Consider the following 27,236-nt stretch of genomic DNA (forward strand, 5'->3'; position numbering starts at 1 on the left):
AGAGGAGGAAGGTGGCTTTGAGGAGGTGGAAGACCAAACACAGCAGGCGTCCCAGGGGGCTTGTTGTCACCTTTCGGGGACCCTTGGTGTTGTACGTGGCTGGGTGGAGGAAGACACCTTCAATGACATCAGTGAGGACAAGGAACAGGACATGGCTAGCTTGGTATCCAACCTTGTGCAAATGGGGAGTTTGCGGTTGTGCAAATGGACTGTTTGCAGTTGTTTGCGGTGCGTTAAAGGGACAGTCTAGGCCAAAATAAACTTTCATGATTCAGATAGAGCATGTAGTTTTAAACAATTTTCCAATTTACTTTTATCACCAATTTTGCTTTGTTCTTTTGGTATTCTTAGTTGAAAGCTTAACTTAGGAGGTTCATATGCTAATTTCTTAGACCTTGAAGCCCACCTCTTTCAGATTGCATTTTAATAGTTTTTCACCACTAGAGGGTGTTAGTTCACGTATTTCATATAGATAACACTGTGCTCGTGCACGAAAAGTTATCTGGGAGCAGGCACTGATTGGCTAGTCAAAAGAACTGAAAAAAGGGGCAGTTTGCAGAGGCTTAGATACAAGATAATCACAGAGGTTGAAAGTATATTATTATAAATGTGTTAGTTATGCAAAACTGGGAAATGGGTAATAAAGGGATTATCTATCTTTTAAAACAATAAAAATTCTGGTGTAGACTGTCCCTTTAAACGGGGAGTTTGGTCTGTCACTGTGAAGCGGGTGTAACCCTTACACTACCTGATCGATACAACATCATACCTGATGTTTTAAAGCACGTTATTCCAAACAATTTAGGAATGTTAGGTGATTTATGCCCTTTATGGATTAAAACCAGACTCTGCATCAACTATGTAATTTTCCATGGGAGTTTTGCCATGGATCCCCCTCCGGCATGCCACAGTCCAGGTGTTAGTCCCCTTGAAACAACTTTTCCATCACTATTGTGGCCAGAAAGAGTCCCTGTGGGTTTTAAAATTTGCCTGCCTATTGAAGTCTATGGCGGTTCGCCCGGTTCGCGAACAGTTGTGGAAGTTCGCGTTCGCCATTCGCGAACCCAAATTTTTATGTTCGCGACATCACTACTAATTGTGCTTTTCACGGAGGAGAACTTCCAGAAATATATATAATCCTCCCTATAAAGGACAGGCCAGTCCTGAAATACCAGGCAAACCTCCAGTGAAGATAAGGGCAACCTCAGATGCTTATGTCAAACTTCTGTGGGGCTTATATGTGTGGTGCAGCCATATCCCTCTAGGCACTTGGGATAAGGAGTCCACATCTGGGAGGATGTTGAGGGCATGGAGGTCATATATTATTAACTATAAATAATCTTCTTAAATCTATACAGATTGTATCATTAAATTAATTAAAATCTTATTTATTAATTAGCTTTATTAATTAGATATTTTGCAACTAATAATTTGGATTGTGACAGTATGTGATGCTGCACCAGTGAATTGAGGGATAAAATGTTTAAAGACCACCAATTTATGAAGCATGCAATAAATATACACAATCTATGGAGAAAATGCATGTTAATGCCAAAATATCTAACAAGTTTTATTGACCATATAGAACAGTGAACCTTTTTTCACACCTTACAACTCATTTAAATAAACTCAAGTGAAACCCCAGGTTTTATACAAATCATAAAGTATTTCTCCTAGGTACCCTCATTACCTGAAGCCGTTATTCTCTGACACCCCTAGGGACAAGCTCAGACACCTAAGGGTACCAGACACCCCTGATTGAAAATCTCTAGGTAAGACAACTATATTTATTTTCTGACTCCTCCCGTCTTAAAGGGTCATAATAGTTGATAAATGACATGCTCTAATTCATTCGATCATGTCATTTTAAGACTTGTGATTATTGCTAGAGCCTGTAGTTTTAAGACTTTTAACTATTCATTAGAGTGTGTAATGTTTAGACTTATATACCATTTTGAGTTTGGCAATGCTGTGTGTATCAATTACAATATCTGCCTTTGCTCACTTGCTTAGGTATTTTATGGAACTTAATTAAAGGGACATGAAACAAAACAAAATTATTCAAGGTTCAGATAGAGGGGCCTATTTATCAAAGGTCATGCGGACCTGATTCGACACCTCGCTGAATGTGGAGAGCAATACGCTCTCCGTATTCAGCATTGCACCAGCAGCTCACAAGACCATGTGTGTTTAGCTAGCTCCCAGTGCAGTGCTGCTCCTTAAACAAAGGAGAAGGAAGCAAAATTGATAATAGAAGTAAACTGGAAAGTTGTATAAAAATGTATGCTCTTTCTGAATCATGAAAGAAAAAAATGGTGGCTCATGTTCCTTTAAAGTTAGAATGTAAAAAAACAAAATAATGACTTAGGGCAAATTAAAATTGAAAGTAGTAAAAATTTGTCAAAAGGCATTACTACATTCAGATTGGGTAAAAAACTTATGGGTTCCCTTTTGCTTTAGGTTTACATACTTAGCCATTTCATTTTATAGACCACAAATGTTATCAGGTGTTGAGTATAACCCTACCCTCACTTTCCTTTAGGGTGAGATTTATCAAATCAATTCGCCTGTAATTCTGACCAAAATTACGCATACAAACCAATCGCCATATTTATGTAAGCAATCTGCGCCTAGAAAAATGCAAATCTGACCGAATTCTATTTGTATTCGCCTAGGCGCACGGGCGCGCTCCTGACACATTGCGTCCAGACGTAATTTTAGAGCCAGACATAGAAATATGACCATTTTAGTATTCATCATTGTTTTGAGCCAATAGGGAACTGTAGTTTCTCCTCCAATTGCGTCTTCTATATTTCACCATAAATACATAGGCAAATCTCATTTTATTAGACATTCTTTTACAGCTGAAGATGGAATACTTTATGCTTTTAGCTAATTTGTCCGTTGCTCAGTGCCAGGAGGAGACCGAGATGGCAAGAAATATGTGCTTAGACAGGTGCATATGTGTGCCAAGAGTGTTCTTACCTCGTTGTGGTCTTTATGCCCTGAATGATTACGAAATAAAACATGGTTTTAGGCTCAACAGAGAAACTATTTTAGATTTATATGGACTATTATGCCATGAACTTGAACCAAGCACAAGAAGGACAAGATCATTACCAGGAATGGTGAAATAATTGGCTGTGCTACATTTCTTGGCTACAGGATCTTTTCAAGCTGTGTCCAGTGTGGTTAGGGTTGCCAGCTGTCCTTCAAAAAAATACTGGACAGCCAAACAAATAACCAGGGGGAGGGGGTCGTGGCGCGGGGCACGGTAGGGTCTTGTGGCAGAAAAAAAGGCACACACATTATTTTAAATTTATTTTTATTATATATATATATATATATATATATATATATATATGTATATATATATATATATATATATATATATATATATACACACACACACACACATATATATATATATATATATATATATATATATATATATATATATAATAAATATATAAATATATATATATACAAACACACATATATATATGTATATAATAAATATATAAATAAATTGTTGCCAGTGAACAAGGGCTGACACCAGGCCCGAAACATGTTTGGCTGCTGCTGTACAGGACTGTAGCTGATTTTTTACTTTTTTCTTTCATGTTTTTACATGCAACTGATTTTAATATTTTTTCTACCCAATAAAGCTGTGTTTTTCAATTTTTAATAATTGCCATATAATTTTTTTTCTTTTTATATATGGTCTGGAGATGCGGATTAGCAGAGTGTTTGTATATATATATATATATACACACACACATATGTGTATATATAAAATATATATAGGTATTTAATAATATATGTATAATATAATATTATGAACGTATATATATATATATATTTATACACAATATTATATTATACATATAATATTAAATATACTTAGATAAATTGTATATGTACTTGCGTGTGTGTGTGTGTGTATATATATATATATATATATATATATATATATATAATAAATATATATATATAATTGTGTGGTGATGGAATGGTGATATAAATAACAATTATTTAAAAAACTGAGAGTGACTGAGACATACCTCATTGTTTTATTAGGGTTAACTGAGTCTCAGTCCCTGCTTCAACGTCAAAATTCAGTGGATTATTGTTATTGCTTGGCTGGCAGCAAGCAAAAAGTGGCACTATTCAATCTCACAGTCTATTCCCTTGGCTTGGCACTATTCTAATTTCTGGCTCAGCACAGCGGTCACGACACTCACTCTGGCCGCACTACGCATAGACTGACTGACAGAGTGGGTCTTCTTGCTGTCGTGACGTCATGTGCGTGATTACGTGACATCCGACAGTCTTACACACACTCACAGGCAGTCGCAGATGGCAGCACGTCAGAGGGGTCCGACTACAACTCCGCACTGACAGTCACTGTCCACACACATCAGGATCAGATCTGATCAGCTGTGGACATGGGCTGCAGGCGGCTGCCACTGCCAGCAGGGCTGGGCTTGGGTAATCAGTGGTGCTGGGTAGATAGGGACTGGACTGGCCCAGATGTGGCTTGGACTCAAGGGTCGTGGTCGAAAGCATCATAGGACAAAAAATTCTAAAGCAAACTACCTAAGGCTATGTCCGGTATTTTTCAAATAAAATTACCAGGCAGTAGCCTGAAATATCGGACAGTCCGGTCTAATAACGGACACCTGGCAACCCTAAGTGTGGTGGAAGGAATGCATCAGCCATCAATTTCTAGGCACATGGGTGTTGTATTATTATGTGTCCCTCAGACTGTAGAACAATGGCACAGGATAAAAAATGATTTTATAATGTTGCTGGGATTCCAAATGTGCTAGGTGCTATAGACCGCACTCACATTGCATTGGTACTACCTTCATCACATGAGGAACAGTACAGAAACAGAAAGAGTTTTCACTCCTTCAATGTTCAATGCGGTGTGCGATGCGAAGCTTTAGATTTGGGTAGTGAGGTCTGGGTTTCCAGGTTCATGCCATGACTACCACATACTAAAGCATTCGGAATTGTATACATCTTTCAAACGTGGTGAACTTAAATATTTTTGTTTATATTTATTTATAAGTATTTTATGTGCATAAACCTATATAATTTGTCTTGTATTTTTTCATTTTCAATGAAAATGGAATAATGATTCGATTATATAAAGCATTTATGTGCAATTCAAAGTATATGATGGTTTTGTAATTCATATAATATACGTGTCTTATACATGCGGATGTTTATATTAATACTTTGTGCATTGATATATGTCAAGTATGCACTTCCATAGGTCATATTAATGCGCACGCAAATATATATATTTCAGAACTGCGCAATTTTTGTATAGTGAGTTTAATGAAGTCAAATGAGTGCTGCAGTTGTGAGTTTTCATATTGATAACTTTAGGAAAATGAATCGCTGCAAAAAAAAAATTCAATAGGAGAGCTAATAATAATAACCTACACAATAGAAAAATATTTCCCTAAACATAGGAAAAGGATATTATCTCAGATATATCATATTTACAGAAAACACTGCATGTCAAAATGAACATTCAGCCCCTTGGGAACCAGAGTATCAAGTGTGAAAATCCATCGACTTTTCACACTTGATACTCTGGTTCCCAAGGGGCTGAATGTTCATTTTGACATGCAGTGTTTTCTGTAAATATGATATATCTGAGATAATTTGAGTATTCTTGGAATTTTCTAAAACTGAGGGCATCTAAATATAGGATTGAATACGTAACATCTGGCTGAGATTTATGCAAAGGTGCTCCACTATACGGTAACATATGGATTTATGAATTAGACAACTTATTAGACCATACTGTGAGATTGGTACCCTTGATTATTTAGGTATGATGTTTTGTACCTCTGGCATAGTGGGGATACCAACATATGTGATTATCCAGTATTGGTTATAGTATGATCATTAAGTATGCTGGTTTTTGTTTGATTGTTGTTTGGTGTAGTGATATGAGTATAAGTGGTTGTGATTATTAATACCTGTCTGTACACTTGGGACGGATGGCATAACATAGCATATGGTGAGACAATATGCGACAGTGGGAGGTACTTGTGAACTTTATTTATTTTGAAAGTGATTTTTAAATGAATTTTTTGAACATATAAATTCTCTGAATTTTTTTAATTTTTTCAAACGTGTGGAATGTTTAAGAAAAATGTCTTCCTTTCTTCTTTGCTTTTGGGTCCTGATGTCTGGACACCATTTATCATTCAACATTTGTTGATACAGTGGTTTGTGATAATATGTACTATACTTTGTAGTATTTGTATGCTGATGATTTTGGAGCATGGAATGGACAGCGGGTCAAGTTGCATGGCCAGTGTTGTGGGGTCTATGCTGATTTGATTACTATGTGATCAATATAGTAATATATACCTATTGGTTTCATAAAGTATCAGTGTATTTTCCAGTATACATGCGGTTTAGGATGGCTTGACAACAGGTGGTTAACAGTGAGATTTTTCTAGCATGGTTCCTATATATAAGGTCTTATGGTTATTTAATAGATAGTTCCCGCTATAGTTATAATAGTTATTTGGGAATAGTTAGTTGGGTTCTGAGTTTTGTGGCTTTAGAACAACCGGATTTACTTATGAGGGTTTGCTAATAGTGTGATTCTAACAGCAGTGTACGTGGTTACTTAGCAACGGACGCCGCAGCAGCGGTACAAGTTGTTTGTTGGTTGCGCTGGTTTATAGCCCTTTAGATACACAGTATGAGCTTCTGCTGTCCTTATTAAGAGCGACATGTGAGATCTTGACACCTCCTTTGTATGCAACTACTCTGTCAATACTGCTATACACTGCATTTTAACATACAATATAAATTCTAAGTTTATCTAATACATTTATGAATACTTTTAAGTCCACTCCACATCAACAAAGAATTTTTCCATCAGTTACCACTCCGGTGCTTTTGTGCTCTGTGTTTTTTAATTTCTGTTATAATTGTTGTTTTTATTTTTCACATGTTCACACTTTTTGACCTGGTGACTCTTTTGAACCTCCAGGGCTTCTGTACTTACTCTTGCGCATGGGCAGTTGCGCTAGGAGGACGCCACAGACTCTGGCAGGATCGTCACCAGGTAAACATTTAAATAGTTCACTTTATCACTTGTCTTGTAAGGTCTGAGGACGGGGGGTTACCCCGAAAACGTTCATCCAAGTAAAGTTATTACACTAAATATAGGGAGAGTGCCTTTCTTATGTTCTTTCTATATATATATATAGATAGATAGATAGATAGATAGATAGATAGATAGATATATCATATAATTCGACATATTGAAATAGATAGATTTCAGGGGGGTTTTTGTTAGAAATTTGACATATATATATATATATATCAATGATATCTAAATATATAGATAAATTGATAGACAAATAGACTGATAGACAGATAGGCAGTCGAACAGACAGATAGATATACATAGATAGATTGATTGATAAATAGAATGATAGATGGATATTTCTATAGATGTAATAAATATGCTAATGTTTAATTTATTATTGTGATGTTTTCTATTACATTGTATAAAGAGATATAAATGATGATGCATCAGACGTGCCACAACAACAAGTGACGGAGGATCTGGAGGTTGATGAAGATGATGGGTCTGGCGTGCTACAGCAACAAGATGGAAATCTAGATGTTGCAGAGGCGGAAGTTATGTGTAAGTTCTTTTTAAAACATATGTTTTTCATACATCAACAATAATAAGATTATACCTATTAATGTTTAAAAATGTATATTTTTAACAGCGGCGGATGATGGCCCATGCATGCAACAGGAACTAGATGCAAATAGAGACGATACAGAGGAGTAGGTTGCATGTGATTTTTTTTTGTAAAATATAAGCTAGCAAGTGATATTAGCGCTCTACTTTGTAATACCAGCACACTATAATGTTCGCTGGTATTACAGGTAAATTGCAATGCGAAGGTGAGGTCGCATTCACATTGCTAGGAAGCATTGCACTCACGAGAGCGCGCTTGCATAGGCTCCTAATGGAGCCTCATTGTGATGCCGTCACAGACAGCATCGAAACCATCTCACAGTGAAGGGCGCAAGTAGCGCAAATCTACCTCTCTGCACCAGACCTATCTTCTTCCTTGTTAACCAGTGTCCCTGTCTTTCTCTCTTACTGGATGTCCTCTCACTACCTTAAGCTAAATCTCTCCAAAACTGAGCGCCTTATTTTCCCACCTTCTTCCAAAATCTCCACCCCCAATCTCTCTATAACTGTCGACAACTCCATCATCACCCCTACCCTGCATGCTCGATGTCTGGGGTCACAATTGACTAAGATCTTTCTTTTACTCCTCACATTCAGTCCTTGACCAAATCCTGCCACTTCCACCTTAAAAACATCTCTAAAATTAGACATTTTCTTACACAAGACACTACCAAGATGTTTATCCACTCTTTCATCCTTTACCGCCTCGACTACTGCAACTCCATCCTCTCTGGTCTCCCTAGCTGCCACTTAGCTCCTTAACAATCCATAATGAAAGCCTCTGCCAGGCTCATCTTTCTTACATGTTGCTCTTCATCTGCTGCATCTCTCTGCCAATCCCTTCACTGGCTTCCTCTTGCCTCCAGGATTAAACACAACATTCTGACTCTGACATACAAGGCCATCAACTGCACTGCTCCCGATTATATGTCAGACCTTGTCTCCAGATACTCTCCCTCCCATCCCCTTCACTCTGTTCACAACCTCCTACTCTCCTCCTCTTTTGTTACCTCCTCCCATCTTGTGGAACGCTCTGCCTCACTCCACAAGACTCTCCCCTAGTTTTGAAAGCTTCAAGCACTCCCTAAAGACTCTACTGTTCAGGGATGCATACAACCTACACTAACCTTTCCTAATACCAGTTCCTCTCCTCCATTGCTATCCGCATAGAACCCCCTTAGAATGTAAGCCTAAGAGCCCAACTGTTTACAGATCACCTTCATAAGAGCTGACTACAACAGTGCGACTCTCGGCAGGGGCCTCTATCCATTTGATCCCTATAAATGTTACCTTGTATACCGCCTATGTTTATAGCGCTGCGGAATCTGTTGACACTCTACAAATAACTGATAATAATAATAGTACTTTAAAAGTGTTTATCATGTGGTAATATTAGTTGTAATGGACATTCTGTCCCTTTACACCTAGTATGGGTAAACATACATTTGGACAGCTTTTCATCAGCATTCCACTAGCAGTTCAATGTGAAAAGTAACATTTAACTTCTCCCACTGAAGTCAGAAGCTTTTGCTGTCATAATAATGCAGCTATGGTAAAACACAGTGACACCTTTGCAAAATTTAGTAGGGGATTAAACGCCACTCATTATAGAAGTACTGGACCCAGAGCACTTTTCACCTACCAGTAAGGTTCAGACTTTTGAAGGTGGCTCAACTAAACCTACCTAAAACAAGGATGACAACCAGCAACCCTAAACCAATTACGTTAATGCTACCAGCCACAAATACACATCACACAGAACATATGGAAAATCTCAGGAATAAGCAAGACTGGCACTGGATGTAACAATCTTTAGAAAAGGCAACACCCTCCCACAAAATGGCAACCATTTTATCCATTTATTCCCATAACTTCAAAGAGTTATCCCTTAGATGCATTCCAGACATACAGGGGGTCCTTCACTGGAGAAACATATAACCTTTTTGGCTTGCCATTAGCCATTCAAAAGATTTCTTACACATAAGACTACATTTATTGTTAAGTCAAGAATCTTCAAAAAAAAAAAAAAAAAAGGCATGTGACTTTACGTTAAATAGGGTAAGACAGTTCATTTTCAGAGCCCCATCTAGATCTTCCGCATTCGCTATTTTGTTCTACTGCCGCCAAAGGGAACACTTACTGCAAATGGGTTTTAATAACTACTTATTATCTTTGCTCCAGAATACTGAAGTCTACAAGAGATAATGTATTTGTTGCTGGAGTGACTACAAACACGTTGCTTCATCTGTAAACATTCTTTGAACTGAAATTTTGCCCTCAGCAGTTTTGAAAAAAAGATGTAATTTGCAAACATTGGATACTGCTTGTAATTATCCTGATATTCACAAATGGAATAACCAACAATACATATTCTACAAATCAATTTAAATAAATATATTTATTTTTAATCTGATAAAAAGTACACAATATAGTGAACCCAAATAATGCATTTAACATTCAGTATAAGACACAGAACACAGAGAAAATACAGTAGTATAGGAACTGATTGACATGTTCTTAGTACTATATAACAATAGTTTATTTTATTATTATATTCATAAAGCAGTCAATATAGGCTAAATGGACTTTAAACACTACAGGCCAGATTACAAGTGGAGTCCTATTTAGTGCTTTTGCTCGATAACTGCTCTCATATTACAAGTTGAAAGTAAAACGTTATCGTTCGTGAGCTAACCTGATGCACGTAAAAAGCTTAACAATTTGCACCTATTCCCCCATAGAAGACAATAGAAAAAAAGAATTGGGAAAAAAACCTAACATGCCACTCGCGCACTAACCCAACATAAAAATATGAATATTTCACATTAAAATGTTCTTCACATAGCATAATGTGTTCTATTTATTCATGAATACATATTTATATATATATATATATATATATATAGCTGATTTTTTTGGTATAATATATATCTATACCTATATATATATATATATATATATATATATATATATATATATAAAAAGGTATATTGTAGATATAAACAGATATATATATAGGAATATCTATTTATAAATACATAGAACATATTCTGCTATATGCAGAACATTGGAATGTGAAATATTTACAGTTAATACACACTATAACACGTTATTAAATATGCTTTTTCATGTTTTCATCTACTTGTCAGCAAAAGGCTCAGATGCACTTTTATATGTCTATATATGTGTACATATGTATTTATGTATTTAAATGTGGTTATATGTATGTAAATACATATATACACATATAAATACATATGTACACACACACATATATATATATATATTTAGATGGTGTTATTATGAGTGTAACTGTACCGTGTATTTTATTTTATCATTGTAGATGATCCATTTATATAGCCTATACAGGTTTTTTAAAATAAAAAAAGTATAGTTTTGCTTATTTTTAAATAACATTGCACTGATTTTCAGACTCCTAACCAAGCCCCAACGTTTTAGGAGAATACTGATGTATACCTACTCCAGCTTGCTCCTGTTTGTGTAAAGAGTCTTTTCATATGCGGAGGAAGGGGGAGCGGGGAGTGTCTGCTATTTCCCACTTGCAGTGGGCTTTCCAACTACCTTTTTAACAGAGCTAAACTGGGAGCTTCTAAGTAAGTTTTTAAACGGTTTTATATTAGATCAGCATCTGTGCATATTATTCTTTATAGTAGTGTCTATTACATGCACTTATATGAAAATTGGTGTATACTGTCCCTTTAAATATTGTAATAAAGTTTTAGTGTCTATAAAACAATGGGGGCTGTCATGTTGTAACTTAGCTTACATACTCTGCTGTGGCCAGTTAGGGACAGTTATAAATAGGTCATTAGAGTGTGCAGCCAATGGTTGTGCTGGATTTAACAGTGTTCTGCACTTCCATTTCTAACAGGAACTGAAAAGCTCACAATTTCAGAGTGGAATTATATTACCATCTCAAAGTGTTTAATGTCCCTTTATTTATGCAATTATTTTTTTTCCTTTGTGCATCTAAAAAAGGCATTCTGAGATTAATGTATTTTTTCCTTCTTTTTTGAAAAATGGATTTTCCTGAGCAGAAAAAAACCCAGTTTGTTTTTACACTTGTGAGGTGTTCATGAAGACAGCTGCTGGAGTTTTCCTTATAATTTTTATTATTGCAACCTCACTGATCAGACTGCCCTAATCTTGTAATGCAGCTCTGCAGCAACAGGCACAGATCAGTCTCACGCAGGATTCAGATAGTGCATGCAATCTTAAACAACTTTCTATTATCAATTTTTCATTCTCTTGGTATCGTGTGTTGAAAATCGGGGACGTAAGCTTAGAGGCCGGCTCATTTCTGGAGAACTATATGGCAGCAGTTTTGCAATAATGTTATTCATTTGCAAAAGCCCTAGATGGCAGCACTATTTTATGCCATTTAGTGCTCCAGTTTCCTACCTAGGTATCTCTTCAACACAGCATATCATGGGAACGAAGAAAATTTGATAATATAAGTTAATTGGAAACTTTTTATAAAATGGTAAGCTCTGTCTGAACCACAAAAGGAATTTTTTTGGGTTCCAAACCCCTTTAACCTTAACAGTGATATGCACATCATATAAATACTGCAACTTCCCAGTAAACTCTTACTTGAAAAAGGCAATTAAAAAACAAGCGACCACATAAAAACTACAACAAAAAGGCCACCAAAAAAGACTCTATAAACCTCCTTAAAAAAAGCCTCCCACATGATGCCAATCGCGGGTTGTTTACTACATTTCCAATATTTTCAGGTTTGACTACACACAAGATTAAAGTCAAACACCTAGATTACGAGTTTTGTCGGTAAAGCCGTGCGGTGCTAATGAGCCTTTTTTTCTCACCGCTCACTTAAGACAACGCTGGTATTACAGGTTTTTTTCAACCCGGCGTAAGCCTCTAAAAAGTGAGAGTTGAGCAAAATTTAGCTCCACATCTCACCTCAATACCAGCGTTGCTTAAGTCAGCGGTAAGCTGGCTGAACGTGCTCGTGCACAATTTCCCCATAGGAAACAGTGGGGCTGAGCTGGCTGAAAAAAACCCAGCAAAAAAGCAGCGTTCAGCTCCTAAAGCAGCCCCATTATTTCCTATGGGGAAATACATTTTATGTCTACACCTAACACCCTAACATGAACCCCGAGTCTAAACACCCCTAATCTTACACTTATTAACCCCTACATTATCCTTTTGTACCCCTAATCTGCCGTTCAGGACTCCGCCGCCACCTACATTATACTAATGAACCCCTAATCTGCTGCCCCCAACATCACCGACACTTACATACTATTTATTAACCCCTAATCTGCCGCCCCCAACGTCGCCGCAACCTAACTACGATTATTAACCCCTAATCTGCCACCCCCAACATCGCCGACACTATAATAAATATATTAACCCCTAAACCTAAGTCTAACCCTAACCCTAACACCCCCCCTAATTTAAATATAATTTAAAATAATCTAAATAAAATTCCTACAATTAAATAAATTAATCCTATTTAAAACTAAATACTTACCTATAAAATAAACCCTAAGCTAGCTACAATATAACTAATAGTTACATTGTAGCTATCTCAGGATTTATTTTTATTTTACAGGCAAGTTTGTATTTATTTTAACTAGGTACAATAGTTATTAAATAGTTATTAACTATTTAATAACTACCTAGCTAAAATAAATACAAATGTACCTGTAAAATAAACCCTAACCTAAGTTACAATTACACCTAACACTACACTCTAATTAAATTAATTCCCTAAACTAACTGCAATTAATTACAATTAAATTAAATAAACTAAAGTATGAAAAACAACAAACACTAAATTAAAGAAAATAAAAAAATAATTACAATTTATTTAAACTAATTACACCTACTCTAATCCCCCTAATAAAATAAAAAATACCCCCAAAATAATAAAATTCCCTACCCTATACTAAATTACAAATAGCCCTTAAAAGGGCCTTTTGCGGAGCATTGCCCCAAAGTATTCAGCTCTTTTACCTTTAAAAAAAAATACAATACCCCCCCCAACATTAAAACCCACCACCCACACACCCAACCCTACTCTAAAACCCACCCAATCCCCCCTTAATAAAACCTAACACTTCAGCCAATAGATTTGAAGTTCAATCCTATTGACTGATCCAATCAGCCAATAGGATTGAGCTCGCATTCTATTGGCTGTTCCAATCAGCCAATAGAATGCAAGCTCAATTCTATTGACTGATTGCATCAGCCAATAGGATTTTTCCTACCTTAATTCCGATTGGCTGATAGAATTCTATCAGCCAATCGGAATTCAAGGGACGCCATCTTGGATGACGTCATTTAAAGGAACCTTCATTCTTCAGTCGGATTTCGTTTGAAGAGGATGCTCCGCGTCGGCTGTATTGAAGATGGACCCGCTCCGGATGGATGAAGATAGAAGATGCCGTCTGGATGAAGACTTCTGGCCATCTGTAGGTCCTCTTCTGCCTGGGTCGGATGAAGACTTCGGCCCCTCTGGAGGATCACTTGTGCCCGGCTGGGTGAAGACGTCTCAAGGTAGGGTGATCTTCAAGGGGTTAGTGTTAGGTTTTATTAAGGGGGGATTGGGTGGGTTTTAGAGTAGGGTTGGGTGGGTGGGTGGTGGGTTTTAATGTTGGGGGGGTATTGTATTTTTTTTTACAGGTTAAAGAGCTGATTACTTTGGGGTAATGCCCCGCAAAAGGCCCTTTAAAGGGCTATTTGTAATTTAGTATAGGGTAGGGAATTTTATTATTTTGGGGGTATTTTTTATTTTATTAGGGGGATTAGAGTAGGTGTAATTAGTTTAAAAAAATTGTAATTATTTTTTTATTTTCTGTAATTTAGTGTTTGCTGTTTTTCGTACTTATAGTTTATTTAATTTAATTGTAATTAATTGTAGTTAGTTTAGGTATTTAATTTAATTATAGTGTAGTGTTAGGTTTAATTGTAACTTAGGTTAGGGTTTATTTTACCAGTAAATTTGTACTTATTTTAGCTAGGTAGCTATTAAATAGTTAATAACTATTTAATAACTATTGTACCTAGTTAAAATAAATACAAAGTTGCCTGTAAAATAAAAAAAACCCTGAGATAGCTACAATGTAACTATTAGTTATATTGTAGCTAGCGTAGGGTTTATTTTATAGGTAAGTATTTAGTTTTAAATAGGAATTATTATTTATTTAAATTATATTTAAGTTAGGGGGTGTTAGGGTTAGACTTAGGTTTAGGGGTTAATACCTTTAATATAGTTGTGGCGACGTTGGGGGCGGCAGATTAGGGATTAATAAAATTTAACTAGTGTTTGCGAGGCAGGAGTGCGGCATTTTAGGGATTAATATATTTATTTAAGTGGTGGCGATGTCCGGTCGGCAGATTAGGGGTTTAAAACTTTATTTAAGTTTTTGCGATGTGGGGGGCTCGGTTTAGGGGTTAATAGGTAGTTTATGGGTGTTAGTGTACTTTTTAGCACTTTAGTTAAGAGTTTTATGTTACGGCGTTAGCCCATAAAACTCTTAACTACTGACTTTTAAATGCAGGTAGGAGTCTTGACAGGAGAGGGTGTACCTCTCACTTTTTCCAAGACTCATAATACCGGCGTTAGGCAAATCCCATTAAAAAGATAGGATATGCAATTGACGTAAGGGGATTTGTGGTATGCTCAAGTCGCGGAAAAAAGTGAGCGGTACACCTGTACCTGTCAGACTCGTAATACCAGCGGGCATTAAAAAGCAGCGTTGGGACCTCTCAAAGCTGCTTTTTAACCCTAACGCAAGACTCCTAGCGAAAAATGCACAGGTCGGAATTTTTGTGCACACTACTCAATAAGTTTATAAGGGATATTGGTTGGGAGAGCTGCATTGCAACAACTAACTGAAAGTTTCACAAGCTGAAACACATGTACCCCCTGGGTGTAAGTAAGAGTTACTACAGGAATTAAATAGATGAAAACTGACCACCCAGCAGTCCCTTCTTCTGAGCTCTTTCTCCCTCTGACACAGCCTTATGTTCTTATTTAAAGAATTTCCTATAAACCCGCCCAAAGACTGCCCAGATACGGACACAAACTACCTGCCAGGGACCCTGCCCACTACCGACCCATGACCCTGGCCCTTACAACACACCAGCAAAACGGTGATGACCTCCTCAACCTCCCAAAACCCTAATATCTACCCACAAATGTTGGGAGGCAAGTGAAAACATATATAACTTATATATATATATTTTCTGACTAATAAACTGTCTGACATTTAGGAGTGCTATACAAGAATGCTGGTTTTATAAGGAACAAAATACTTTTAAAGTGAATGATAAATTAATGTATGCTAAAGGGACATTACATACAAATTAGTTTTGAAATGCATAGGAAATCACACTATTTAAATATAGCATAAATATTTTTTTTTGTAATGAAAAAGGTTAAGTTAAAGCTATTTAACTGAAAGGTTAAAGGATGCTCAGTAGTCTTTTAAAGTTCTGATCTCTCTACAAGCTGCTTAACAAGATTTTACGCTCCTTCCTTTTATAAAAAACAGGCTCAAATCTTGAACTAAAGCATTTTATAACTGTAGAAGGTATTGTCCTGAACATTTGGGTTTTTTGGCTGTACTCCGAGCACTGCTTTGTAGGGAATTACTACTGATACAACTAGCCAACACTTCATAAAAAAAACTTTTGTGGATTTTAATTCTACAATGCTAAAGAAGATCTTTAAACATTTCCAGAACTGCAGTAGTTATATATCAACAAGATTTTTCTTCAAGATAAATAATAATAATGGACCAACAGCAACAAAATAAGGTTCTTTACTTCAGTAAAATTGCAATACTTACTTGGTTTGCACTTGTAAGACACCTGCAGATATTTGGTTATTCCCGGACATGGGTCCGGCCCAAAAACACGACTATTCACTGGAAGTTGGCAGGATCTTATATTCTGGCATTCATCCAGTACTTTCTGAAACAATGAGAGTTACATAGCACAGCACTGAGTATACATTACACCCACAGAACAATATCTTAGGCAGTTATCACTCAGGATACTATTTACAGACACAATAGATTATTGCATTAACCTCTAGACATATAGGTTTTAAACCATGTGCAATCAACTAATCTTATCTGGAGTTTGGCATTTCATTATGTTAGCGGAAGGAAAAAGGCCTCTATTTCTTATCTGGCAACTACTTAAGCAGCAATTTAATGAATTAAGATGCCATAAAATGAACATTTGTACACGTAACACACTTTTTACTTTTCCCAGGAGGAGTAACAGAAATTACAATTATAATAACTCTTTGGGGCACAATTTAAATCTGCTCCTTTCTTTAATTTTAGTTTAACATCTGCAAATGAGCAAATTCTTGCGCCACTCAAGATAAAAAACATCTTGTGAGCCAATCAAAAGTAGGCATACGTGTGCATGGTCCAATCGGTGGCAGTTTCTTTATCTGGAGAATAATAGGGGTGTTTTGTGAGAGCAACCCTAACTACATGCTTAACCCTGAAGGAATTAAACACATTGTAAAAGAGGAGAAATTGTTTTAAATATAAAATACTTTAAATGAAAGGACTTTGATAATGTAATATGTTTATTACACTGTGTACTTTACACTCTTTATTATTGACTGTGTTAACTGTCCCTTTAACAAAAATAACTTTACTTTTATTTAACCACTGAAAGAAATTAGATGCATTGACTAACTTGATGTATTCAGATTTAGAAAACATCCAATAATTATAATTTAAAGGGACACTCAACTCAAAATTAAACTTTCATGATTCAGATAGAGCAGCAATTTTAAACAACTCTCAGTTTACTTCCATTAATAAAATGTGCACAGTCTTTTTATATTTACACTTTTTCAGTCACCAGCTCCTACTGAGCATGTGCAAGAATTCACAGAACATACGTTTATGCATTTGTGATTGGCTGATGGCTGTCACATGGTACGTGTATGTATTTGTGATTGGCTGATGGTTGTCACAAGATGTAGTGGGACTGGAAATAGACATAACTGAAATATGTCAGAAGAAAATCTACTACTCATTTGAAGTTCAGACTAAGGGGCCAATTTATCAAGGGCCGAATGGCCCCTGATCCCGCGAGAGCCTTCAGGCTCGCCGGAAACAGCAGTTAAGAAGCAGAGGTCTTAAGTTATTTTATATATGTGTTAAATATGTGTTAGGTACCTGTTAATACAAGATACTATCAAGTTAAAGGCACATACAACTCTCTACTAAAAAGAAGTGGTAGGACAATTAGCATATTTAAAGTTTATTTTAAGAAAGAAAAAAATTGTCTAAAAGTGCAAAAAGAAAATAATTAAATATATTAATAGCCAACTGTATTACATATCGGGGTCAAAGGTCCATATTTCAGATGTTACACATGTATGGCTCTTAAAACACACAGATAAGGCATTAGTGTTATAGGGTAGATGACCAAATTATTTTAATACATGGGGTAGATTCCAATCTTTCTGATCCGTTTATTCTGTTTTTTCAGCTCCAGATTTTTCTTTTTCAAGTTCTGAGTGATCACAATCCCAGGGGTATATTTATTATAGTGCGAGCGGACATGATACAATGTAGCATATCAGCCTCTATTTAACAAGGTCTGGCGGACCTGATCCGACAGTATGGATCAGGTCCGCCAGACCTCGCTGAATACGGAGAGCAATACGCTCTCCGTATTCAGCATTGCACCAGCAGCTCACAAGAGCTGCTGGTGCAATGCAGCCCCCTGCAGACTCGCGGCCAATTGGCCGCCAGCAGGGAGGTGTCAATCAACCCGATCGTACTCGATCGGGTTGAATTCCGGCGATGTCTGTCCACCTGCTCAGAGCAGGCAGACAGGTTATGGAGCAGCAGCCTTTATGACCGCTGCTTCATAACTGCTGTTTCTGGCGAGCCTGCAGACTGGCCAGAAACACGGGGCATCAAGCTCCATTCGGAGCTTGATAGATAGGCCCCATCATGTCCTCCGCACATTGATAAATGCCGACAGAATACGCTGTCTGCATTTATCATTGCACCAGCAGTTCTAGTGAACTGCTTGTGCAATGCCGCCCCCTGCAGATTCACGGCCAGTCGGCTGCTAGCGAGGGTGTCAATCAACCCGATTGTATTCGATCGGGTTGATTTCTGTCTGCGGCCTCAGAGCAGGCGGACAAGTTATGGAGCAGCGGCCTGAAAATCGCCGATACGATCCATGCACAGCAATGGCTTTAGTGATCATAATCCTTCCAACCAGAGGTTTTGTACTTTATTTTGGAAACAAAATGGACACATCAAATTCAATACATGGGTGTTGATAACATTTATTTTACAACATATTTGGGTGTATACCAAGTACATTTGGAATAATTCTATTATCTTGTGCATGTGCAATGCACTCTGAAACAGCTACAGATTCCATTGTAGATGTATATATCAATATACAGTGTAGATTAATTAAAGATATATTTAGTAGTGGGCAGGACAGACATTTACATATGTCTATATATATATTTAAAGTGAATGTAAACTTTCATTAATTAGTGCCCGGTTTTAAAAAAATACTATTAAAATCAGGGGCACTTTCATTCATGAAAGTTTACATTGCAGCATATTTTTACAAATACTTATCTTTCTCTTCAGGAAAGTCGGATCAGCGATCCCTTGCCCGCTTCTCATGCTGTATTTATACAGCAATGACGAAACCGGCTTCCTCCAATCCCGGCGTGACCTCACCAGATGGACACTCTGGGGGAAGCCATGATTGGAGGAAGCCGGTTTCGTCATCGCTGACGTAGGTACAGAGGAGCTGCAGGTGGGGGATCGCCGATCCAGCTTTCCTGAAGAGAAAGGTAAATATTTGTAAACATACGCTGCAATGTAAACTTTCATGAATGAGAGTGCCCCTGTTTTTAATAGTATTTTAATAAATAGTATTTTTTTTTTTTTAATTCATAAAAGTTTACATTCCCTTTAATAGACAGCTAATGAGATCTGCACAAAATGAGAGAACTTGGTAATCCTAATTGCAACATTATTTCATACTCGCATTTTGGGGATTTAAAAGTACAGTATTTTCATCTTTAGGAACACTGTTTCTCTTGGTAATAATAGTTGGGATGAGGATTTAAAGTGAATGTCAACTTTCAAGAATGAGTGCCCGGTTTTTAAAAATACTATTAAAAACATGGGCACTTTTATTCATGAAAGTTTACATTTCACCAGTTTTGTTAAAATACTTACCTATTCTTCTTGAAGCCAGTCACTTCATACGTCAGCAATGACTAATCCGGCTTCCTCCTATCATAGCGTTGCCTCAGGCAATGATTCCCCTAGGGGGGCCATGATTGGAGGATGCCGTATTGGTCGTTGCTGACGTAAAAAGAGACGAGCGGCAGGAGGGGGAATCGTTTCTCCAGCTTCAAGAAAAAAAGGTAAGTATCTTAACAAAACCGGTGAAATGTAAACTTTCATGAATGCAAGTGCCCCTGTTTTTAATAGTAATTTTAAAAACCGGACACTCATTCTTGAAAGTTGACATTCACTTTAAGCATTTGACGTTCAGTCTTGTTTGTTTAAAACCGTTATCTTCTTAAAGTTATAGAAATGCAGCAAACAGAGACCCATTCTATACAATGAGAGTGAGTTTTTGAACTTGCGGTCTGTACTTTAGATTATCTTCAAAAACATTGCTTAGCAGATTTCGCGATTTACAGTGTGATAACTGTTAAAATCATGTTTATATGATGAGATAAGTTGCAGCCACTTTCTTCTTATGGAAATGAATACTGTTCTTCTTAATACTGTTCTTCATGATTTTAGATGAAAATATAATCAAAACGGAAAACAAGGATTTCTTAACGAATTAAAAAACATTTTAACATATTAACGATTTTCATCATTGATACAACATGCACAGTATACCCATCATGCCCCTATACAAATTACATTCATGTTGTTTAACAATTATCATAAACACCGCTCTATCCAATTTCTAAACACTTGTGCAATGCCGCCCCCTGCAGATTCGCGGCCAATCGGCTGCTAGCGAGGGTGTCAATCAACCCGATTAACTCCTTTCATTGATTGGCATCCTTTAAAAAATGGAGATAAAATCTTGTGTGTGTTAACAAGATTGAAAGTTTGAAGCTATGGGGTCAATTTCAGAGCAGCAATACATTACTGGGAGCTAGTAGAATACAAATAAGGAGCCAATGACAAAAGGCATCTATGTAGCCACCAATCACCAGCTAGTCTCAATAGAGCACTGCTGCTTCTGTGCCTACCTAAATATGATTTTTAACAAAGAGATACCAAGGGAACAAAGTAAATTTGATGGTAAAAGTAAATGGAAAAATAAAAACCATGAAAGTTTAACCCCTTAATGACCACAGCACTTTTCCATTTTCTGTCCGTTTGGGACCAAGGCTATTTTTACATTTTTGCGGTGTTTGTGTTTAGCTGTAATTTTCCTCTAACTCATTTACTGTACCCACACATATTATATTCCGTTTTTCTCGCCATTAAATGGACTTTCAAAATCTACAATTATTTTCATCATATCTTATAATTTGCTATAAAAAAATACAAAATATGATGAAAAAAACGGAAAAAAAAACACTTTTTCTAACTTTGACCCCAAAATCTGTTACACATCTACAACCACCAAAAAACACCCATGCTAAATAGTTTCTAAATTTTGTCCTGAGTTTAGAAATACCCAATGTTTACATGTTCTTTGCAAGTTATAGGGCAATAAATACAGGTAGCACTTTGCCATTTCCAAACCACTTTTTTTCAAAATTAGCGCTAGTTACATTGGGACACTAATATTTTTCAGGAATCTCTGAATATCCATTGACATGTGTATATTTTTTTTTACAAGACATCCCAAAGTATTGATCTAGGCCCATTTTGGTATATTTCATGCCACCATTTCACCGCCGAATGCGATCAAATAAAAAATTTTTTTCACTTTTCACAATTTTTTTCACAAACTTTAGGTTTCTCACTGAAATTATTTACAAACAACTCATGAAATTATGGCATAAATGGTTGTAAATGCTTCTCTGGGATCCCCTTTGTTCATAAATAGCAGACATATATGGCTTTGGCTTTGCTTTTTGGTAATTAGAAGGCTGCTAAATGCCACTGCGCACCAGACGTGTATTATGCCCAGCAGTGAATGGGTTAATTAGGGAGCATGTAAGGAGCTTCTAGGGTTAATTTTAGCTCTAGTGTAGTGTAGTAGACAACCCCAAGTATTGATCTAGGCCCATTTTGGTATATTTCATGCCACCATTTCACTGCCAAAAGCAATCAAATAAAAAAAAATTGTTCACTTTTTCAAACTTTAGGTTTCTCACTAAAATTATTTACAAACACCTTGTGCAATTATGGCACAAATGGTTGTAAATGCTTCTCTGGGATCCCCTTTGTTCAGAAATAGCAGACATATATGGCTTTGGCGTTGCTTTTTGGTAATTAGAAGGCCGCTAAATGCTGCTGCGCATCACATGTGTATTATGGCCAGCAGTGAAGGGGTTAATTAGGTAGTTTGTAGGGAGCTTGCAGGGTTAATTTTAGCTTTAGTGTAGAGATCAAACTCCCACCTGACACATCCCACCCCCTGATCCCTCCCAAACAGCTCTCTTCCCTCCCCCACCCCACAATTGTCCCCGTCATCTTAAGTACTGGCAGAAAGTCTGCCAGTACTAAAATAAAAGGTATTAAAAAATATATATATTTTTTTAGCATATTTACATATGCTGCTATGTAGGATCCCCCCTTAGCCCCCAACCTCCCTGATCCCCCCAAAATAGCTCCCTAACCCAAAATAGCTCCCTAACCCTCCCCCTCTGCCTTATTGGGGCCATCTTGGGTACTGGCAGCTGTCTGCCAGTACCCAGTTTGCAAATAAAAAGGTTTTTTTATTACTTGTTTTTATTTGTTTCTGTAGTGTAGCTTCCCCCCCCCCCACAGTCCAATATCCCACCAGCCAAACCGATCACCAAATAAATATAATTCCCCCCTTGATCCCCAATTCTAACTAAAAAATTTCTGTATCATAGTGGTTCCCACCCGCTCCCTCCCCGTGCACGCGCCCGCCCGGCCTCCCCGTGCACGTGCACGCGTCCGTGCGCGCCCCCCGGTCGTCCCCGCCCCCGATCCAGCCCCCCTCCGCATCACAAAGGCCAACGATGGCCGCCACCCGGCTCCCATACCGGCTCCCACCCACCAACGAACTTAGCCGTTAATGTCCGGTGCAGAGAGGGCCACAGAGTGGCTCTCTCTGCATCGGATGGCTAAAAATGGTTATTGCAGGATGCCTCGATATCGAGGCATCACTGCAATAACCGGAAAGCAGCTGGAAGCGAGCAGGATCGCTTCCAGCTGCTTTCCACACTGAGGACGTGCAGGGTACGTCCTCAGGCGTTAACTGCCTTTTTTTCATGACTATTTTCTGCTATTTATAAACATTACTTAAAAGGATATGAAACCCATTTTTTTTCTTTCATGATTAAGATAGAACATTAGATTTTAAACAACTTTCTATTTTACTTCTATGATCAAATGTTCTTCGTTCTCTTGCCCTCTTTTGTTAAAAAGCAGTGACATATGTTTAGGAGCTGGCCCATTTCTGTAGAGCTATATGGCAACAGTTTTGCAAGAATTTTATTCATTTGCAAGAGCACTAGATGGCAGCACTATTTCCTGTCATGTAGTGCACCAGATGCCTACCTAGGTATCTCTTCAACACAGAATATCATGGGAACTAAGCAAATTTGATAAAAGAAGTAAATTGGGAGCTATTTTAATAATGCTATGCTCTGTTTGTGTCACACATATTGTTTTGGGTTTCATATCCCTAAGCTTTTCAAAGTCCATATTAATAGCAAAATTTAACATAATTTGTTTTTATGTATTATTTGTGGAACAAACATTGGAAAAAAATAATTTGATTAAATCGGCTTAACTTTTAGCTGGGTGGTCAGTAAAGTCAGTCAGGTGGTGTGCCCAATAAATAGATCTTGGGCAGAACACTGGCAATGTTGTTTTATAATTTATTAGAAGATTAAATGTTGAGTTGAATGTCCCTTTAAGGTCTTATATGCTTTGGATTGGCTGAGAACAGGCATGCATCTAATACAGCGCTCATATGATACATACATAATTCACCAGCGTGATGAGCAGTGCGAACATTACATGCAGCAGTGGCCCCCGTTCCAATTAATCAGAATTCCCATGTGAAAATATGATGTCAGCTTGGGTAACTTTTAGCTTTCTTCTCACTTCATTTGAAATTAGTAAAACTGCTCAGAGTAGTAAGAACACAATCTAAATAAATACACAAAAAACTATAAGAAACGGTATTGTGGGCTTTTTTATGGGATTTTTTTAGAAAAAGAAGCAAAAGCTTATTTTTGTAAATGTTTCCATTTGGGGCATATTTATCAAAGTGTGGGCGGACATGATACGATGTAGCGTATCATGTCCGCTGCACATCGATAAATGCCGACAGCGTACGCTGTCAGCATTTATCATTGCACAAGCAGTTCACCAAAGCTGCTTGTGCAATATCGCCCCCTGCAGATTCGCTGCCAATCGGCTGCTAGCAGGGGGTGTCAATTAACCCGATCATATTCGATCGGGTTGATTTCTGTCCCCTGCCTCGGAGCAGACGGACAAGTTATTGAGCAGCGGTCTTTAGACCGCTGCTTCATAACTTCTGCGCTGGTAAAACAAAGGGCATCAAGCTCCATTCGGAGCTTGATAATTCGGCCCCATGTTTGAAGTTGCATTGTCTCTTGCAGTTTTTTATTTTTCTTATCCTGTATGTTTATTATCCTCTATAAAGATTATTTTATTTAAAAAAAAAAAAAAAAAAAAAAGAAGCAAAAGATACGGGACCAAAGCACAAGTAAAATATGACAGATAACTCCATATTGATGATGATGACTACTTTTTAACATGTTTGAATGTAAATCTTTTTCACTTAAACATTAAAGGGACACTTAACCCACATTTTTCTTTCATAATTCAGTTAGAACATGCAATTTTAAGCAACTTTCTAATTTACTCCTTTATCTATTTTTCTTCGTTCTCTTGCTATCTTTATTAGAAAAAGCATGAAAATAAGCTTAGAAGCCGGCCCATTTTTGTTTTTAGCACCCTGGGTAGCGCTTGCTGATTGGCGGCTACATTTAGCCACCAACCAGCAAGCGCTACTCAGGTGCTGAACCAAAAATGGGCCAGCTCCTAAGCTTAGATTCCTTATTTTCAAATAAAGAAAGCAAGAGAACGAATCTGAGTAAATTAGAAAGTTGCTTAAAATTGCATGCTCTATCTGAATCATGAAAGAAAAAATTTGGGTTTAGTATCCCTTTAACCCTTTAACAACGCATGTCGTACAGGGTATGTCGCACACAACCTGGTCTTTAAAGACCAGCGACGTACCCTGTACGACATAAGGGTTTAAAGCGGCTGGAAGCGATCCTGATCGCTTCCAGCCGCTTTCAAGGTATTGCTGTGATGCCTCGATATTGAGGCATCACTGCAATACCTTTTTTCCGAAACCGATGTAGAGAGAGCCACTCTGTGGCCCTCTCTGCACTGGTAGAGATGGGCCCGATTGTTGGTTGGTGGGAGCAGCTGCAGGGAGGTGGGTGGGCGGCCCATCGCTACCCGGCATCCGGTTCCTGAATGTGGAATGTGCACGCCGGGTGCCAGGAGCATGCGGGGGGCCTGCAGGGAGTGCGCGCGAGTGCATGTGTGCACGCGATTGCGCAACAACCACTGCCACCAATGAATGAGGGAGAGGGAGGGGGGGAAATAACACTCAAAAGGATCTGGGAGGGGGAGAGGGAGGAGGGTATTGAATGGGGCAGCTACATTACATAAAAATAAAAAAATAAAACTTTTTTGGGAGGTAAATTGGGTACTGGCAGACAGCTGCCAGTACCCAAGATGGCAGCAAATAGGTAGTGGGCAAGGGTTATAGAGCTGTTTGGGGGGATCAGAGAGGTTGGGGGCTAGGGGGGGTCCATCACAGCTAGACAGATATTTAAAAAAAAAATAATAATAATAATAAAAAAGCCTTTTATTTTAGTACTGGCAGACGTCTGCCAGTACTTAAGATGGCAGGGACAATTGTGGGGTGGAGGAGGGAAGAGAGATGTTTGGGAGGGATCAGGGGGTGGGATGTGTCAGGTGGGAGGCTGATCTCTACACTAAAGCTAAAATTAACCCTGCAAGCTCCCTACAAGCTATCTAATTAACCCCTGCACTGCTGGGCGTAATACACGTGTGATGCGCAGCAGCATTTAGCGGCCTTCTAATTACCAAAAAGCAACGCCAAAGCCATATATGTCTGCTATTTCTGAACAAAGGGGATCCCAGAAAAGCATTTACAACCATTTATGCCATAATTGCACAAGTTGTTTGTAAATAATTTCAGTGAGAAACCTAAAATTGTGAAAAATTTAAGATATTTTTTTATTTGATCGCATTTGGCGGTGAAATAGTGGCATGAAATATACCAAGATGGGCCTAGATCAATACTTGGGGTTGTCTACTACACTACACTAAAGCTAAAATTAACCCTAGAAGCTCCCTACATGCTCCCTAATTAACCCCTTCACTGCTGGGCATAATACACGTGTGATGCTCAGTGGCATTTAGCGGCCTTCTAATTGCCAAAAAGCAACACCAAAGCCATATATGTCTGCTATTTCTGAACAAAGAGGATCCCAGAGAAGCATTTACAACCATTTATGCCATAATTGCACAAGTTGTTTGTAAATAATTTCAGTGAGAAACCTAAAGTTTGTGAAAAAATGTGTGAAAAAGTAAACGATTTTTTTTATTTAATCGCATTTGGCGGTGAAATGGTGGCATGAAATATACCAAAATGGGCCTTGATCAATATTTTGGGATGTCTTCTAAAAAAAAATATATAGATGTCAAGGGATATTTAGGGATTCCTGAAAGATATCAGTGTCCCAATGTAACTAGCGCTAATTTTGAAAAAAAAAGTGGTTTGGAAATAGCAAAGTGCTACTTGTATTTATTTCCCTATAACTTACAAAAAAAGCAAAGAACATGTAAACATTGGGTATTTCTAAACTCAGGACAAAATGTAGAAACTATTTAGCATGGGTGTTTTTTGGTGGTTGTAGATGTGTAACAGATATTGGGGGTCAAAGTTAGAAAAAGTGTGTTTTTTTTTCCATTTTTTCCTCATATTTTATAAAAAAAAAATTAGTAAATTATAAGATATGATGAAAATAATGTTATATTTAGAAAGTCCGTTTAATGGCGAGAAAAACGGTATATAATATGTGTGGGTACAGTAAATGAGTAAGAGGAAAATTACAGCTAAACACAAACACCGCAGAAATGTAAAAATAGCCCTGGTCCTTAAGGGAAAGAAATTGAAAAATGGCCTTGTCCTTAAGGGGTTAAAGGGA

At 37.5% G+C, this 27,236-nt stretch overlaps 1 protein-coding gene across 2 annotated transcripts in view; it reads right to left on the reverse strand.

Moving 5' to 3' along the window:
• The window catches only part of EVA1C (eva-1 homolog C), a 246,102-nt gene that overhangs the window by 92,864 nt on the left and 126,002 nt on the right, over window positions 1-27,236 (reverse strand). For both annotated transcript variants that reach the window (XM_053705972.1, XM_053705971.1), the window contains exon 3: window positions 16,603-16,726. In XM_053705972.1, coding sequence (XP_053561947.1) covers window positions 16,603-16,726 — 124 coding nt within the window. The remainder of the gene's footprint in view (window positions 1-16,602; window positions 16,727-27,236) is intronic.

Source organism: Bombina bombina, chromosome 3, assembly GCF_027579735.1.
Source record: "Bombina bombina isolate aBomBom1 chromosome 3, aBomBom1.pri, whole genome shotgun sequence".
NCBI lineage: Eukaryota > Metazoa > Chordata > Amphibia > Anura > Bombinatoridae > Bombina > Bombina bombina.